The 18,429-nt window shown below is 41.9% G+C and overlaps 1 protein-coding gene across 2 annotated transcripts in view; it reads right to left on the bottom strand.

The window, feature by feature from the left end:
• Positions 1-18,429, bottom strand: part of WDR59 (WD repeat domain 59) — a 78,743-nt gene that overhangs the window by 8,083 nt on the left and 52,231 nt on the right. The window contains exons 18-22 of one of the 2 annotated variants that reach the window (XM_025199769.1): positions 16,820-16,973; positions 12,300-12,356; positions 5,520-5,653; positions 3,931-4,012; positions 1,623-1,735 (exon numbers count right to left, since the gene is read on the bottom strand). In XM_025199769.1, coding sequence (XP_025055554.1) covers positions 1,623-1,735; positions 3,931-4,012; positions 5,520-5,653; positions 12,300-12,356; positions 16,820-16,973 — 540 coding nt within the window. The remainder of the gene's footprint in view (positions 1-1,622; positions 1,736-3,930; positions 4,013-5,519; positions 5,654-12,299; positions 12,357-16,819; positions 16,974-18,429) is intronic. The other variant, XM_006020183.2, reaches the window with a different exon arrangement.

Here is an 18,429-nt window from a genome sequence, read left to right as displayed (position 1 = left end):
CTTTGGCATATATTGTTACTAAGATATGTAGGTGGTCTGGGGGATTCCTTTTCATGGCAATTTTATTGTAACGTTTTTTTATAAATAAAAGGAGCTGCCAGTTCGTTGACATGCAATTGTGGCCTATTTCCCAGGAGACAGGTTTTTTTGTCTGCTTGTCTAATCCCCTATACTATTGGAAAGTTGGACAGGAAACATACTGGCACTCACTGGTCCCAGGATCATAGCTGCATCATCTCCAAAGAGAAGTTACACAGAAGCAAAGTGAAGTTGGAACAAATATAGAGCCATTAGACTTGCTGGTTTATCATTAAAAAAAATTGTGAAGTCACTTAGAAGCCTCCACATTCCATAGTCCTAGATCCTTTCCTAGGTTTGAGAGGCAGGGACTCCTGGAGTCTGAATGGGTACCTGAAATAAAAGTTTTATTTCTAAAGTGATTTTGTTTGTAGGGAAGTTTGGAGTGGATGGGAGGGAAGCCACCCCTTCCCTCTTCACAGACTTACCTGCTGGGCAGTGGCGGGAGAGGGGTAGATCTTGGGTTCCTTTTAAATTACAAAGGTGATCTCCGACTTAAAAAGGTTGGAGACCACTGATCTAACTGGTATCTACAGGCATTACCGTGGTATAAACAGCAAGAACTTTTCCCAGCCAAAAGAGAAGCAGCAAAGCGTTTTCTACCTTCCTGCTAAAGGAAAGTGGTAGAGCAGCAGGCCTCTTATTAGGGATGAGGAAGAATTTTGAGTTAAGGTGTATATGGGTCCTCACCCTTTCTTTCCCTTCCTTTCATTGCCTAGGCCCAGGTAATGAGTTCTGGATTGCAAAAGCCACCCAAAAAGGCACTGCTGTAAAGGTGGTACTGGTTTAAGAATGATGCAGGAATGGACAGTGCCTCTTTCTGACACCTGCCTCACATCAAGAAAGATCAAGGGCAGATACCAAGAGTTCAAGTAGCAAACTCTGCCAGATCAGTAAGCAAATCATATTATACAATTCTAAGCTTTGGAAGAGGTTACAATCAGCTCCCAACCCTCTGCCCGAACAGATTTTGATCATCATCAGGTTCATGTTGTAAAAGGTAGCAGAATGAATCAGGCCACGAATGGAGGGGACCAAATGAAAAATTTATGGATAACTGTAGACAGCATCAACTTGGAGCAGAAGTTAATTTGATTATGAATTCATTCTGCAACCAAACCAAGGTACTCAGTTGGGAAGGTATTGAGGGAAGCAGCAAAACAGTTATTACTGTAGTGTCATCTCAGTGCCAATGAATAGAGAGTTCTTGATGCACCCATATCTTGAACCATACAATCTTATCACAGCAGCAAAGCTACCCTTAACTCAACCAAGGGGCAAGTGGAAACTTGGCAAGAACCCAGTAGCTGCCTCCTAATTGCAGTAAGTAGATTTAAAGTTTCCCTTCTTTGTATTAAAAGGTGCATCTCAGTACTGAGATGAAGCCATGGGCATATACCTCATAAATCTCCTTTTTTAAAGCCACTGGAATTCTCAAAAGGTTCCTCATATCTAAGCCTGAAACAATATAGTGCTGCTTATAGCTACAAAAGGCCATGCCTTCAGACACTACTCCTGCTTTGTTTTGCATTTCAGAAACCTACAGAGACTCCAGCAGCTGACGTCCAAATGGATGTTGGGCCCAGGGCATCTCCAAATCTGGGTCAGGTTTTGGCCCAAGACGAAGATCGGTGGCTACTGTAGCCAGAGACCAAACCTATGAGAGAAGAGAAACAGATCAAAATACAGTTAGAAACAAAAATAATCCAACGCTGATGGCTCTGAACCCATGCTGCCTGTTTTCTTAACAGGTACAACAGATTTACTAAAGATTAACAGGTTAAGCCACTATGGGCTTGGGACTTGTGTCTCAAAACAATAGATTAGGTCAGACATATCAACCAACTGATTGCATCTTGGCTGAAAGAAAGCAGGGCTAACCATTGTGGAAGGAGTCCCATGCTCTTCCCAGTACACAGTTACCAGTGTAGAAACTGCCAAACTGGATCAGACTTGGAGTCCATCTAGTTCAGGGATGTCCAACTGACAGCCCGTGGGCTGCACAGGGCCCATGAGGGATTAATTCATGGCCCCTGGCTCCCATCAAGCTACCGCTCCCCTCAAGTCTTCCAGCTGCAGAAGCAGAGGGAGTCTCTGGGGTCCCTGTCCCTCCTCCAGCTTCTAGTTTTTGGCCCTACACTAGAGGAGGTGAGGCATGGCACAGTGCAGTTCATGGTGTTGGGGTGCCCACCTGGTATGATGCAGCAGGGAGCCCGTGGCTAGGGAGAAGAGGGTGAGGCTTAGATCCCTGTGCAGTACAGTGAGGGGGGGTGGGGCATGCAGAATGTGCTCCCCCTCCCGAATGCTTAGAAGTCAAAAAGCTCTAGATTAAGCCATTGAGTTCAAAGTCTTACTGAGCCCCAAGGCCCATATGTCTGGTGTGGTTAAAAAGCATGCCCAGTTTCTATAGCTGACAGTTCACAAGGGAAGTACATGGCTAGCATCACATGCGGCTGCTTTTGACTCCCTGGTCTTAACAATGAGCTATCCATTTACCATTGGGGGCAGTACTTGGTATGAGTCCAGAAGTGAGACTTCAAACCCATGTCTTCTGGTGCCATTACAGGACACTTAACTGCTTTGCCATAATGTGCCAGTAAGCTGTTAAGTAGGAAAGTTCATATTCTATGTTTTAGTGGATGTTTCCTGTCTATATAAAGGACAAATCCTATCGTGAAACAGATTAAGCATTTGGACCTGGGACATGTGGTGGCAGCATGTTCCACAAGATATTATATGTTTATACAAATCATATCTCAAGTGATCAGTGTGAAATATTATTGGACAGCTCTTGTTTTTTCATTACAACAGAGCATCAATAGGGTCATCCAATTTGCTATTTCTATATCCATAGAATTTATTAATTTGTATACTTCTAACTATATCCTCTCAAATTTCTCTAAACTAGACAGTTCCAGTTCTTTCTGTCTTTTTTTCCCCAATGACACACATTCTTGGTTTAGGTTAAACTAACAGCTAAGTTTTCTGCTTTATCTTTTTGAGATGGAGTGATAAGAACATAACATAGTATTCAAAGCAAGTGGGAATTGCTGACAAGGAAAGGGATTAGGAAGTCTGGTTTTGGAAGGACAGTGAGATCTAAAAACAAAGACAACCGCTGATGGGAAAAGAGACTGCTCAATATGTGAAGAAAAAGAAAGAGCAGGAAAATGAAAGCAACTCACTTTAAGCTGGAAGCCTGGAAAAGGAAGCGAAATAAAGAAAGACAGGCCTGAGCTGAGGAGCAGAGACTATGAGAGGAAAATGAGAAGGTAGGACAATTCCTGTATTGTTATACAGCAGGTTTCATATGGAGTAGGGGAATTCCTGTTAATCTGTGCTCAGGTCTTCAAGCCTAAAATGTGGAGCAAGACACTCCTGTAATGCTGCAATACAGGGTGGAGTGGATAGGTTTAGACGTTGGAGAACATTATGGGAAAATAGCATAAACACAGACAAGATATGATAAAATCCTTCCAGTTAGCTTTTCTTTTGACATGCAGTTTAATCCTTCTTACATTTAATGTGAATCAGGAAATGTTTATGCTAGTGTGCATGCATTAAAGAAACACGAGCCTTCTCAGAACTCAAAATTTCTGTTTTCATATAGTTTCGTGACAAACTATGACTGGTACAGCTCTGCTTGACCCTTCAACTCTTCTCCTGCTCTCAACACAACTCCCTCCCCTCCCCCTGCACACCCAGGACACAGAAGTGACTTGTTACGCCAGTTATTTTGTTAATGGTGGTTCTCATCTGGGATGATGCTAAAATCAGAAAAGTTATGGAAGGATGCCCTGAGACGGAAAAAGGTTGAGAACTACTGCCCTAGACAAAGGGCAAACACAATACCTGTACAAGATCCCTACGTCCAATTGCTAGGGCTGAGGCTGCATTCTTCTGGCAGGTCTCCTGAATGTTATTCACATTCAGTCTGAAAAGGAAGAAGAGAGAATTCAGCTCTTATCAACATGGTACATACAATGCCAGGGCTGGCTACTGCTCACAACCTGGACAGAATTTCCTAATTTCACTGCAAAGTCAGATTGATCAGCACATTCCCCTTCTGTCAGTATAATGTCACCAGTATGTCAACATGCTAAGATTTGATGCTGATCAGTTAAATGATTTTACCATTCAGTTTCCAGAGCAGCTTCTCTAAAGTTTGGTAGTCAACTATAGATTGGGGGGGAGGGAGCATCTCCAAAGCAGTAAAGCTGTTGCCAAGCAGCACAGAAACAGGCTGGCATTCAATGTGTTCCTGGGCAGGAGGCCATGTCACTATGACTAGGCTCTCTGCATCACTGAGGGGTTATTGAAAAGGTATGAAGATACTTGGAAGAACATTTGGCTGCTTCCCTACTCACTGAAGTAGTTAGCAGCTCTATTACATGTCCAAGATTTTCTATCTACTGTGCTATTCCTGTTGAGGAGTACTAGGAAGAAAGACAGCCAAGATATCACAAGTGAACAAGCAAATGGAACAGAAAGCAGGTCACCTAGGTAAGCCTCAGAGAAGAAAATTCTTGCAGGTCTTTTAAAGAGGATCTGCAGAGGAGAAAGAAAAGTAGGCCTATTCCTTTTTTTTTTTTTTTTAGGTTCTTTATGATGGCTAAGAAGGAAAAAATAATTTGTGGTTTTCCAGACAGAGACGCATTAAAATAAATCAATCAATCAGACATTAGACATGACCTGTCTAGATTGAAAAACTACGTATGAATAAAAGGCAGTGTAATTACAGTATTACCAGAGGCAAGAAAGTAAAAGCTGAGCAACGAATTTCTAATCCGTTTATTTTTAAATTTACTTTTGGACTTCAATGACTAATTAACACTTTGGGGAAATACCATGTTTGCTAAAAATTTAACTCCTTCACCTTTTTGGTTAAGGTGAGAATGCTCACACTACAAATACATGGACAACAATGTAAGGTTTTCAACAAAATCAGGCAGCCCTGAGATTTCTGATGTCAACAAATACACACAAGCCAAAAACAACTTTTCAGAGCTTTCATGAGACTGCATATTTGTTGAGATTTCTAGATCTGTTCCTTCATCATAAAGAAGCTAAAAGGATGCTGTGAAAACTGTCCATACTGATCATTTTTATTTCAAATGATGACATTCTCTAGTGGCCACATACAAAATCTTCAGCAATTATGGTTAGAACTGGTATTTAGACCTAAGCACCAATTATTCTGCCAGCTATTTGTCTGATGACATTTCACTTCCAGAAATTTGTAGAAAGCAAGTAAACACTTCTGGACAGACAGGAATACCACAGGAATATACATGGTAGAAGTAAAGAAGGGAGGATGAGGTGCTCAAAACCTTAAATAGAACAAGATGATGATTGATTTCAAAACTGCAGAATGCAGTAGTCACAACGAGGGCTACCTGAGTTTATGACTAGATGCACAGCTTTTTAGCCTGCCTACTCACACGTATAGCTCTCCTAGTGATTTATGCACAGGAAGCAGACAAGAGATGTCCTGGATGATGACTTTCCCAGCAGCTTTGATGGGTCGGTTGTTGGCATCTGTCCCTTCTCGTTTGCTTTTCCATCTCCTTGATTTCTGCAGATAGATGGCAACATGTCACTGGGGAGGAGGACAGGAGCTACACTGGGACAAGGAATGATGTATTAGCTTCAGGAATAACACAAGCAGCACCCAAGCCTGCCTTTCAGAAGGCTCTGTGTTCCCCACAAAAATTTTAATGATATGCCCAGGAGAACAATCACCTCCATCTGTAGGAAGTAAATAGCAAGTCAAGGCAGCAAGCTCAAGGTCAAACTCACCTAGAAGGGAATCTGCAAGCATCTGGTGTCTAGAAAGCCAGTACAACCCACAGAAGGTTTGGCAGAAGGACCATTCATTTCTTTGTAATGGTTATGGGTCCAGTCCAAGGAACCCTCTGCACAAAGGACAACCATTGGCTTTAGTAGGAACCTTGGTTGTGGGAGGAGGTCCCCAATTGCTACTAACCACAGACTGGAGTGCCAGGGAGTCTGACATGCCCATACTTTCTCTTTTGGCCAGGTCTGCATTGCTTTAGACATTACAAGCAAAACAGAGCTCCAAAGGCCTCAACAATGGTTTTAGCAGGGATATGAAGAATTCCAGATATTTTTAAAGACATTTAAGGTGAGGCTTTCAAAAAGCACCTCAGAACATATGCCCTACTAAGTGTCAGCAAGACTTGTGCTGAAAAATCCCACTTCTAGTTTGTTTGCTTGTATCCTTGTTGCATTATGGTCAGGTGTGCTGAGCCTTTATGTCAATGGCCATAAGCACTGGGCACTTTTGGTAATCTGGCTAACCTGGACCTAATTCCACTCAGTCACATATGTGCAAATCTCAGTCCATCAGGGCAGAATTTAGGATGTTAAATAGCTTTCTTTACACCTAAATATATACATTTTAAATCTCTGACTCTGAACAGGATTATGTTGTCAGGTATGGGCCAGCATCTGCTCAGACAGAGAAGCCTCCCCCTCATTCCAGGAGTTCCTTCACAGTTGCTCTCTGAGACTAAACAACACACACAGGATGGGCCAAGCCCTGCTCTCATTGGAGTCAACAGAAAACTCACACAACTTCATTGGGAGCAGGCTTGGATCTTTCTTGAGGATATGTAGATAAGTATCAACATTATTTGTTAACATGTATGGAAAGGGGAGACAGAGAAGGTGGTATGCACTACAGCATGCTACTAAAAAGTAAACTGGCAAGCAGTTTTTGAAAAGCCTGCAGGCTTCCCCACTCTGTTCTCCCCACCAATACTGTCAGTTGTACTGTCAGTTCTTTCCATTTGTGTTATAAACCGAACAGAAGTTTGTACCCAGCTTTAAAGATGTGGAGCTATAATCTCAGCAGGTATCACACCAATGATTTCAGTGGGGAATGCCAACACAGCTTGTGACCTGTGAAAAAAGGGCTGTGCTAAGCTTCGGCCCCTGATCAGATTTGGCAGAGATTTGGCAGCCAAGTCTCCGGGGGGGGGCAGCGGCACCTGGGGTCCCCTCGCAGCCGATCACTGAGCTGGGAGGGATGCAGAGGGACCCATGCGCACTCCCTGGTGGACCCGGAAGTAGACTGGAAGTACTTCTGGTCCACTTCTGGGTTCACCACCAAGCATGCAGGCTCCCCCCAGCTCCTGTGGGATGCTCCATCTGCCCCAGCATTGCAGCGTTCATGAGCTGCACCTGGTACCTCGAGGTATGTGGCAAGAAAATCCATGTAAAGCTGTGTCTATGGCCGAATTGCTGATTCTCCAAATCAGCACTGAATCTTCAGATTCAACCGAATCGAATTGGGGACAGTGACCTGAATCAGCGAATCGAATCACTGTCCCCAATTCAGGCTGAATCCAAATCTAATATGGCCCATTTTGCACACCCCTACTGTGAAATACTACGGAAAGTAACATACCCCCTACTGGCTAACATAGGACAGGATTTGGTCTCATCTGCACTCAAACAGATGGAGAGTATTCCCAGGTTCCCTTAAAATATACACACTACCACTCTCTTACAGAGGGCAGATTTGAACTCTTGCTGTTTTTTTGTTAGGGCTAAAATCAGACAGCCTCCTGACAGGCATTTGAAGACTTAGAACATGGACAAGACACATTTGCCACAAAATATATCAGGCACTTATTTTTGATGATGATGATGGTGACGATGGAAAGTGAAGTTCCACGAATGAACTGTTTGCACCACTAGGCATTAGTACGTCACCAAATGATATAAAGAAGAAATGAACTATTCTAGAGCCCTTCAGAACTTGAACTCAAATAAAGTCTTCTCACTTTCCCTGCACTAGTGCTCTCTACCTAACAGCATAATTTGGACCAGAATTCTTCACTGCCACAGCTGCACTAGTAAGACTCAGTGACCTGGTAGTTCGAAAAAGCACCACTTGCCTATATGGCAGTTCCTATGACAGCTACTTCTTATGAAGCCCATACCAGTGGAGACCACATAGTCACATTTTCATGGTATGGACCAGTGCTTCTCAACCTCATTAGGCTCAAGGCACCCCTTGGAAAATGCCAGCTCTTAAGTTTTCATTCATTATTTTTTTTTTTTTTTACTACAGAAAAACAGAACAATTCTTCTGTTGCAAAGAACTCAAGATGACAACAACAGGTCAGAATTTCTAACACTATGGATTCCTATTTGAAATCTCTGGGGTTTATCTTGTGAATCATGTTTGTAAGCTTAACAATGTTAACATTGCATGGCACCCCACAGCAGCCTTGAAAGGATCTCAAGGCACCCCAGAGTGCCACAGCACCCTGGATGAGAATCACTGGTACAGACAAAAGTGAAAGTCTCATTGGTTTGCCTTAGTTAGCCAATTTCAGTAAGTGATTGGAAAGAAAGTTAATGATGCAAGGAGGAGGAGGAGATGTCAGCTTTGGCATGGAAGCACAGAAGCAAAGGTATTGGGGTCTTAGAAGGTGCTGGTCCGCACTGGTCCTAACAATTTCTAGCAAATTGCTGGAAACTTGGCTGGGCCAAGTTTGTGTATGTTTAGTGAAGATCTATCCAAGGTGAAAAAAAGATTCCCACATTTAGATCTGTTGCTTCATATGGATTTGAAAAAAGGACATACTAGATTCTACTCTCCTTTTGCTCAAACTATTTTCCAGGGAGAATTTTTAAGATTCTACTCAGGTCCATAGCACTAGGGAGGAATAGAGCATATGCTTTTTTGGTGGGGAATGGGAAGGGGGCACTCTTGCATAGATTGATTCAACCCTCTGTGTACAACAGACTTGTCAATGGTGCCTCAGATATAGAGAGGCAGGGAATATAAGAAGTGAAGCTAAAACCTTAATGAATAGTCCCAGCCTAAACTAGCTTCATTCAAGGTGAAGGTGGAAAATTTAGGTGTCTCAACGTCCTGCCATTTCTAGCTCTGATTTTTCCGATCTAAGCCAGTAGAAACTGCCTCTACCCAGCTGATTGAAGGAGTCTGAGAAGAGAGCCAGGAGACAAAGAAAATAGCCACACTGAAAGCAAATTGAGGCGTAACACTTTCTTTGGGCATCAGAACAGAAACAAGATTATTTATGACAATCATAGGGTGGAAAGTGGCAGCAAGGAATAGCACCAAATAATGACTAAAACAGTCAACCTGCACCTACACCATCAAGCTCAAGGGTGTAATTTGTTGCAATCTGAGGTGATAATGATGGCAGATAAATGGGTTATATGTAGAAACAGACAGCCCAAGAATAATCCACCGAATGCTTTGCAGCAACCATCACTATCAGTGCATAATCAATAGAGCAGGTTACAAAACACCACATGCTCAGCCTGGTTGGAATGGGTCCTCACAACAGTTGAATGTACATCCCGTCAACAGATAAGCTTTTTAGGTGGCATCATGATCTTCACAGAGCCTTTTTCGTAGGGTTGTGGGAGAGATTTGGGGATTTAGGATTTAAACCATTTGTAATGGAGCTGAGGGGTACAAAACCAGGAATGCAGACTTAAATAACAAGGAGCAAATTGCACTGGATTTTGGTAGGACTTCATTTAAAAATTAAAATTTAACTTTAGGTCTAAGCTACTTCTAATGAAGTTAACAGTGGGGAGTAGGATGGTAGCTGATATGTTCTTTCTTGCTATAAAGAACAAACTGCAGCGATTAACTCCCATTACAAGTGTATAAAACAAACCTGACCTGACAATGCAGCAAGGAGTTTTTAAACAAATTTCTCTTAAACAACCAATCCCCCTCTACACCCCCCCACCCCAAACCCCTACTTGCTATTTAAAATGTTTCCCATAGGCACCAGTACCAGCTGCTTCTAAGGAAGGAGCAAGAAATCCCACATGGGCAATTATGGAATAACTTGCTTATTGGAGAACCTCATAGCTCCTGTCAATTAGTAACGGCTCACGTCATGAAGCCTGAGGGTTTCTAAGCAAACTCCTCATTAGTTTAATTACCTAAATGAGCATCTAAGTCTTCTTTGACTCTTACAAAGCTTTTGGTCCAAGACTCCCCCCAAAGTACTTTAGGTACCCAACTCACAGATTGATGGGAGTTTAGCACATAATACCTTTGTGTATCTGGGCCTTGGTCTTGATGTGTAGTGGTGAGAATGATAATTATGCAGTGCTTAAAATTACGCCTTTGATTTGGTCCTCCCATTTGTTCACTCTGCTCTACTGGGTGTTTTCCTGCTCCTTATTATGATTTTGAATCTCAAGTGTGTTTACCCCTTGTGGCAGCAAGGCACTGACAGTCCTCCTCCCTCTGCTTTACCTGTTGCAGGCTAGGGTGCTTTTGCCATGCCTTGTACTTGTGTGACAGGGTTGTTTGTTGTTTAAGGAGTTCTAGAAATAGGTTAGACAAGGACTTGTGTGAGATGGTTTAGATTGGGATGTTCCTGCCTCAAACAGGGGCTTGGACTGGATGACCTCCAGAGGTTCCTTCTAGCCCTACTTTTTTATGATTCTATGAAAAGAAGCAAGTAGCAGTGCCCTATTTACTCCCCCCCCCACCCCCAACTTATGGTTTTGTAATTTTCTCAGGCCCCTTCATTATTTTCCCTTTAAATCTGGACAGTTCCATGTTTTCTGCTTCTTTTGACATGGAATTCTCCCCCCAGCTATATATATTTTAGCTGTCAGTATACCAAATCCTTCTATTTGTGCTATATTTCCTTGAGGCAGACTGACCAGAACTGAACAGTATATTCCAGATGAGAATACTGATTTATATAATGTCTTTATGGCATTTACTGTATTATTTTCCAACTTCTTCATGCAGTGATATTCAGATTGCTACACACTGAGAAGCAGTTTCCACAAAGTTGTCCCTAGTGATGGAACTGTTATTTAGTAAGGTTTACTGTTTTGTACTTCCCAGGGTAAACCCTAGTGCCCTTTTAAAGATATTGCTGGAATGCAATAACTCTACTTAATTAAAATCAGGGGCTAGCATAGATAAGGAAACGGGATGTTAAGAAGTCCTCTGGCTTTGTACTGAAATGTTACAGAAGACTAGTCCTCATACAGGACTAAAGAGGAGGTAATATTTTGGTAGTGACAAATTTGGGCTGATACCGGATATCACAACAATCAGGTGAAGAAAGGCAAAATTTAGGAGATGTGGGCTGGATGAACAGAAGTTTGCTAAAGTAAATTTTGCAGGAACTGATGCCAGTGGCAAGTGTGGTTTGATGCCAGACAAGATGCAGCATGGTGAACTTCTCAGAGCTGTGCAAAAACAGGGAGGAAGACTCAGCATACAGCCTTGGTGTATGGTATGTGTTACTCGCTGTAATGCAGTCCTTTGCAGCATATTAAAAAAAACAAAACCAGTTGATTTTAATGAGATGAAAGACTTCCTCTAGGATCATTTTTCAATTTAAAATGAACTGTTCTTCCACAGTTTACAGATAATTCTGTACAATCCAAGTGCTTTGCTACTTTTATCAGTCTGGTCTCACTTCTTTTCTCTTTTTAATCTCCATGCTTCACAGTAATATACCTACGGCTGTACACTGATTCTCTCATTGGACTGAGTGTCCTGGGATTTGACAGTGTCCTTCATACATGTCACCCTTCCAAGCTGCATTGCTGCTCCTTTGCCAGCAAGTGGCCTGTGAAAGCACACAGCCTGACTGGCCAGTCCTTGGAATGAACTACAGTAACTGCACAGACATACAACAGGAGATCCCAGGAAAAAAAGTGTTACTCATACCCAACGTGAAAGAAGGTGCATAGGTATTACTTCAAACTCCTCAACTGTGTAGACTGATCAATCAATTAACACAATCAATTAAACTTCCCTACCCTGTCCTTAGCCTTCCTAATTGCTTCCTCTACTCTGTGGAAGTTACCCTATTCTATGATGTCCTTAGTCTTAGCCCTCACTCAGCCCCCTTTTCTTAATCAATAGGCCAGATAGGATAAAGCCATGCTTATACTCTGGAGACCTAGAATTTGAATATATGCAACTTTACTGTGGGGTCCTGTCCCTTGTATGGAACCTTTTAGGTCCAGTGCAGAGTGCATCTCCCCCATCTCTGATCTACTCTACCCTTCCTGGCACTAGTTAAAAATAAATAAATAAATAAAATCAAATCAATCTGTTACTCTGGTTACTCAAAGTCAGGCAAGTGGTGCGTTATTCTTGGGCCTTTGGGCAGAAGACAGGGTTAAGTTAAGGAGAACATTAGCACAGCACACAGTACCGGGAAGTCGTTAATTGCTTGTATAGACCAACGTCGTCGGGCAGAGCGAGGAGACATCTGCGTGTGAAAACGTTATACCCAGGAGGAGAAGGAAAGACAGACACCGAGAAAATTAAAAGAAAAAGAAAAGAATAAAATGAAAGAGTGCCCTGAAAAGGATGGAGCAAGGGATATTGCTCCTCATAATTTGTTCCCCAATGGTACTTACCAGAGAATAATTTCCCCACTCCCCACCCCCACTCCCTCCATACACAACCTTATTAAAATCAGCCATTTGAAGTTAGCACGAGTTACTGCAGGGTGCCCTTCATTAGCCTCTGTGTAGGACCTTAGCATTCACAAGCATTAATTAAATTAAGCTTCCCATGCAGAGTAGAGAAGTATTATAAAAAACAGGCACAAAAATGAAGCAACTTGCCCAAAAAATTAGAGAGAGAATCAGTGGCAAAGCTGAGGATAGAACCAAGGTTTCCCAAACACTAATCCCATGCTCTTACAGTGTTTTCCTTTTTTGGTGCCTGAAGCAAGGTTCTGAGCCCTAGATTAATCACGTGGCATTTATTTTAACTAATATCTGCCATGGCATCCACAATGCTGAGCCAGATCTTGGGAGGCCTAAGTAAAGAACAAGCATGGATGCTGAGGGGGAGACTTTCCTATGTGCAATGTCCCAGTGATCCACTGGTCCATGCAGACAGAATGAGAAGGCTATTGAGAACGTGGCCCACAGAGGATTTTTCAGAACAAAAAGGGATGATGAACCCATTGCTGTAGAAAGCCCATGAAGTTCTTCCCCTGTCTGTACCATACCAAAGATGTGCACTGTTGAGTAGCAGTGCTGCTACTGGTCATCAGCCTCATTCTTCGCAGCACATTTGCAGTGAGGGAATCCAATGGCATGCCCTCCACTCAGCTGATCAGTGTTGAACAATTTTCTTGTTTCCCAGGCCTCCTTCAGGTATGAAGCATGTTGCAGTAAAAGCTTCAGTGATTTCAACTTGGTACAACTGTTTACTTCATTTTTATATTAAGATCCCAAATATTAGGGTATCATGATCAGGCTCAAAAGACTATTTTACTTTCAGTCAAACAAGTAATCCAATTATATGAATTGCAACTGAATGTTTTGAGAAAAAAAAATGAAGACCTGAAATTGTATGTTATCTGCGGTATGTGCTAAACTATTCAGTCCCTCTTGAGACTACCAAATTCCACAGCTTCTCAGTGTGGTCTTTCTTGGGCTCAGCAGGGCTGGTTTGTGGAAGGGAAATAAATTAGGAGTGCCTGGAAGAAAGAGAGGAAAGGAATGGCTAGTGTATTAGAAGCTTGTTGAAAGTGACCTGTATGAGGCTGTGCAATAACCTAAGTGGGATGGTGGGGGCCTATTTAATGCTGAAGTGGAAGAGAGGCCCCCATACCAGTCCAGAAAGAACAGGCCTACCTCAGATACAACTGCTGCAGGTTCTAAAAGGTGGTGCAGATCAAATACAATAAGATTCATTTCCCCTCTACAGCTATAATTTGGCCTTCCTTTCTGCATTCAAGTTAGGTAAGTGCCAAGTTCACTGACTTGTGCCATTTCAGTCAAAACAAAACCATGAAAAAGTGTTTAACAGCTTGTGTCCAGTAGCTTTAAAAAGTAAACTGAATACTTTCCAAATGCATACATAAAGCATAGGTTTTTTTGAAGCAAAAAAAAAAAAAAATAAATAAATAAAAATCACAGATTTGGACTCAAAAGAATCACTTTAAGCTCTTCAAACACTCCTTCAGCATGTTTGCATAGCACTCAGGTGCCTTAGTCAGGACCAGGACTCCATCATGGTGGGTGCTATCATGAAAAGAAACAAACAACAGAAAGACAGAACACTGACAAGATTATTTCTGGGACCCTACTGGCTAATGGAACTACCATTAGATACACAGCCTTCTTGTTCTTGACTGTTATTCTCTAAAGCAGGGTTATCCAACTGGTGGCCCTTGGACTCCCCCTACTGTTCTTCTGCTCCTGCCAAAGTTTCCAGGCTTCCCCTCCCTCCTCTTCCTCCAGCTTGCGCTTCATGCCCCTGCCCTGCAGCAGAGCAGGGAGGTGCAGCATGGCATGGTAGTGTGGGAGAAAGAGGGGCCACACACCAGCTGCAGTGCCTGGCCTCTTAGAAACTGGACAGCCTTGCTCTAGGAAGTCATATTTATAGGGGTAATGTGGATTGGAGGGGCGTGTATATTAGTGTGCAGAACACATTTCCTTTTTTGAATTTCTAAAAGACCTCAGGAAATCAGTGGTTCAGCTGCTCTTACAGTAACACTAAAAAAAGCTATATCTGACCTGCAGTGAACAGATTTCTTTGTTTGCAATCTGGTAGTGAGTGCTGTGGTGAAGACTGCAGAACAGATGAGTTTAAAAAACACCTGGCTGATCTTTGGGAACACTCAATTTTGGGCTTAAGTTTGACATGTTTGCTCTCTACCAGAAGTGGATTTTATGTCTGCATTAAAATCAGAAAAATAAAGCTCCAGAACCAGGGGCTGACAGTATACAAATTTTAACTTTAAAATCTAGGAAATTAAATGACAAAAACATTAGTATTAATACAACATAAAGGAAGTCAGATCAGATTCTTAGAATTCAGAAAACCTCTCACTATGCCACTGCTGCCTGGAGATACAGATAGTTTCTACTCTTTCAGCTGCAGAAACATTGTGCTATTTGGATGGCAGGACCTCATCTTGCTATACTTTAGAGTAAGTAACCAGACAGGAGAAGCCTCCAGGCTTAGATAAGGGAATAATGGATTCCAACAGACATGGCCCCATACACATGCTTTATTCTGTAGAGTCTGACCCCCACAACAAAATCTTGTCACCACTGATACATGGACTATGGGAGGCAAGTCAAATGAAACTGCACTAAGATGCTTAAATGAATATTTTTAGACATGCATGTCATCTTAAAGAGTTGTGTATCAGGGACAAGCACAGTGCAGAGGACAGAAGCTGTTCTTTAAATAAACTTATGAAGACTGAATAGGCTGTAACACTAATATTGGGCAGCAACATTTTAGAGGTCATCAAAAGGAAATTTGGATGGAGTAAGAGCAAAGACAACAACTCTGTAAGACAGTCTGTTGGGGTCTATATTCAGGAATAGCTCAAGATGTGAGCAGAAGTGACAGGTTTTATCAAGGCTCAGCATGTCTGACAAATCTGCTGACTGCCTTGTACCAGCTGAGCAGGAGACAGGACTGATGGGATAGTTACTGACATTCCCTTGATAAGGAAAAAATTGTTTAAAAAACAAAAACCAAACAAACCCCCAAAAACCCACACACCATTACTGATAACATCAGTTCCTCTGTAACTGCCCTGCAAGGACTAGGAGTTCAGGAGTCTAATTCCCCATACCAACACTAAGGAAATCCCAGGCTCTAATGCAACATACAACAATGAGCTCTTGGCCCTGCTTTAGAAGGCTGGGAAGTCATCTGCTGTTGGAACCAAAACACCAGAGCTGAACCCAGGCATTGGATAGTTTACAATGAAATCCTGGAATTTTAAAGGCATTTGACAATGAGCCAGCACAGTTCTGAGCAGGTCAGTTCATCTTTAAAAAAGGCTGTAAGATAAGTTACATGTATAGTATACATAAGAAACCCCTGTGTCCTCCACCAAAACACTGTTTTGGAACTACATGCAGTCTTAGTCAATCATAGCTATTTATTTCAACTTCCAGTAGAGCAATATACAAAGACGACTGGTTTGCTTTCCCTGCTCACTCTTACTCACCCAAGAGGAAAATAACTGAAAACTAAATATAACCCTATCCCCAAAAGTCTTGCTAGATGAGGGCTAGGTGACTGCCATGTTAGCAGATGCTGCAGTTAAAATATAGCTACTTTGGCTGACAGCTCTTTGGGGTAGGGATTGTCTTATCATGGTTTAAACACAGTTGCACAAAAAGGCTCCAAACCCTGATGGGGATATTTAGTTGCTGCTGCAACAGAAACATCAGTTAGAAACAGAGGCATTTGACCTTGGAGAGTTCCTCAAGCGGCAGCTGAGGAAGGTCCAATTTGCACTTGAGTACATCATGGAAAGCTAAGCACATGCAGAAGACCTCATTCAGGAGGGCTCTAGTGTTGCCTAGATTTGTATTTAGTCTGAAATTGCAGCCTTCACAAGAGCTATTGGTAGCAGCTCTGTGCACTGCCTCCAACAGCAGTGTTTAACAGCACAAGTACCTGCATTAGACTTATCTACTGAAATGAGTTGGAGTCATACACAAAAACTCTGATGGTAAGGTTAAAGGACACAAAAATAACTGGGCCAAAACAGAGAAACAACTCTGGGATACAGAGAAACAACTCAAAAGCTAAACCAAGTGGGTGTTCCTTCAGAGCTGTTTATAAGGCCACAATGAAGAAGCTTCTCTATCATAAGCAACGATGCTAACAGGCTATGGAGAAGAAATGCGAGTTGTTCAAGGCAAGTTATTAGGAAAGGCATTTTGGTCTGATATTTACCCTCTCCTTGTAGTAGAAAGAACTGATGGAGACCTGCTCCTTCTCGCTGCGAGTGGGACTCCCACTGTACAAACGCAGATTGCCTGGAGTCTCTGTACGAATCTTCATTGGTGTGATTAGCCCACTGTGATAGGCTGATAAAGCAGACAGAGATCTAGAAACAAGGGAACAAGCTTTTAAAAGCCTCACACACAGAAAAACCCCACAGAATCAAAGGATTGGAAGGGACCCAAGGGTCTAGTACAATCCTCTGTTCCTAAACCATCCCAGATGATACTTTTCCAGCCTCTGCTTGAAATCCTCCAATGAAGGAGATTCCACAACTTCCCTGGGCACATTGCTCCACTAACCTACTATTCTTATCATCAAGAAGGTTTTGAGATTTCATCTAGATCTGCTTTGCTGCATTTTAAACCCACAGCTATGTGTCTTGCCCTTGTGGCAAGGAGACAGGTTGTTTCTTTTCTTCTTTATGGCAGCTTTTCAAATATTTGAAAATGCTATCATGCCTCTTCTTAACCTTCTTTTCTGCAAATTAAGCATGCCTTGCTCTCTCAACCTACCCTCCTACAGCTTGCCTTCCAATCCCCTATTGTCTTCATTGATTACTTTTAGAAAATGATGAGCCCAGAACTGGATAAAGGACTCCAGCTAAGACTTAATTAGTGCTGAGCAGAGTTGTACTATTGTCAGAAAAAACAGAAAGTGCCTTATTACTGCATTCAAGTCATTAAAAATAAGTTAAAAACAGCAGACCTCTGTGGAGCCCCATTTGAGCCTTTCTGCTAGTCTCGCACATTAATGCATTTATACTTACTCTCTGCTTGAGGTTTTTCAACCAATTATATACCTACCCAATAGTAATTCTAGTTAGCCAACATTTCTCCAGTTTACTTTTAAAAACTATAATGTGGGATTGTATCAAGTCTTACTCAAAATCCAAGCATATTATGCCCATTCTATTCTCTTCACCCACTGAACTAGTTACCCTCTCAAAGAAGTCAATTCATGTTGACTGCTAGTGATCTCGAGGAAACCTGATTTTCTCCAATAAAAAAAATTAAAATCCAACATTTACTGGTTTAAATAATACAAAAACCCCAAACACCCCCAAATCCACATTTTTCCATGAACACATACATACATGTGTGCATACACACACACACACACACACACATATACATACACACACACACATACATATTTTATGTGCATACACACACACACACACATATACATACACACACACATACATATTTTTTATATACACACACACACACACACACACATACACACATATACATACACACACACACATACATATTTTATGTGCATACACACACACACACACACATACACACATATACATACACACACACACATACATATTTTATGTGCATACACACACACACACACACATACACACATATACATACACACACACACATACATATATATCAACACCCCAGAAAATATACGCACACACACACACACACACACACACACACACACACACACTATATAGTGACATTTCATTTTAATCATGAAAGTGTGGATTTTGTTGTTTGTTTTTTAAAATCAGAAAAAGTTGGATATATAGTGGGAGCGCA

Source organism: Alligator sinensis, unplaced genomic scaffold (assembly GCF_000455745.1).
Source record: "Alligator sinensis unplaced genomic scaffold, ASM45574v1 scaffold203_1, whole genome shotgun sequence".
In the NCBI taxonomy this organism is placed as follows: Eukaryota; Metazoa; Chordata; order Crocodylia; family Alligatoridae; genus Alligator; species Alligator sinensis.
The sequence above is the reverse complement of the archived record's forward strand: the minus strand, read 5'-3'. Positions and strand labels throughout refer to the sequence as shown.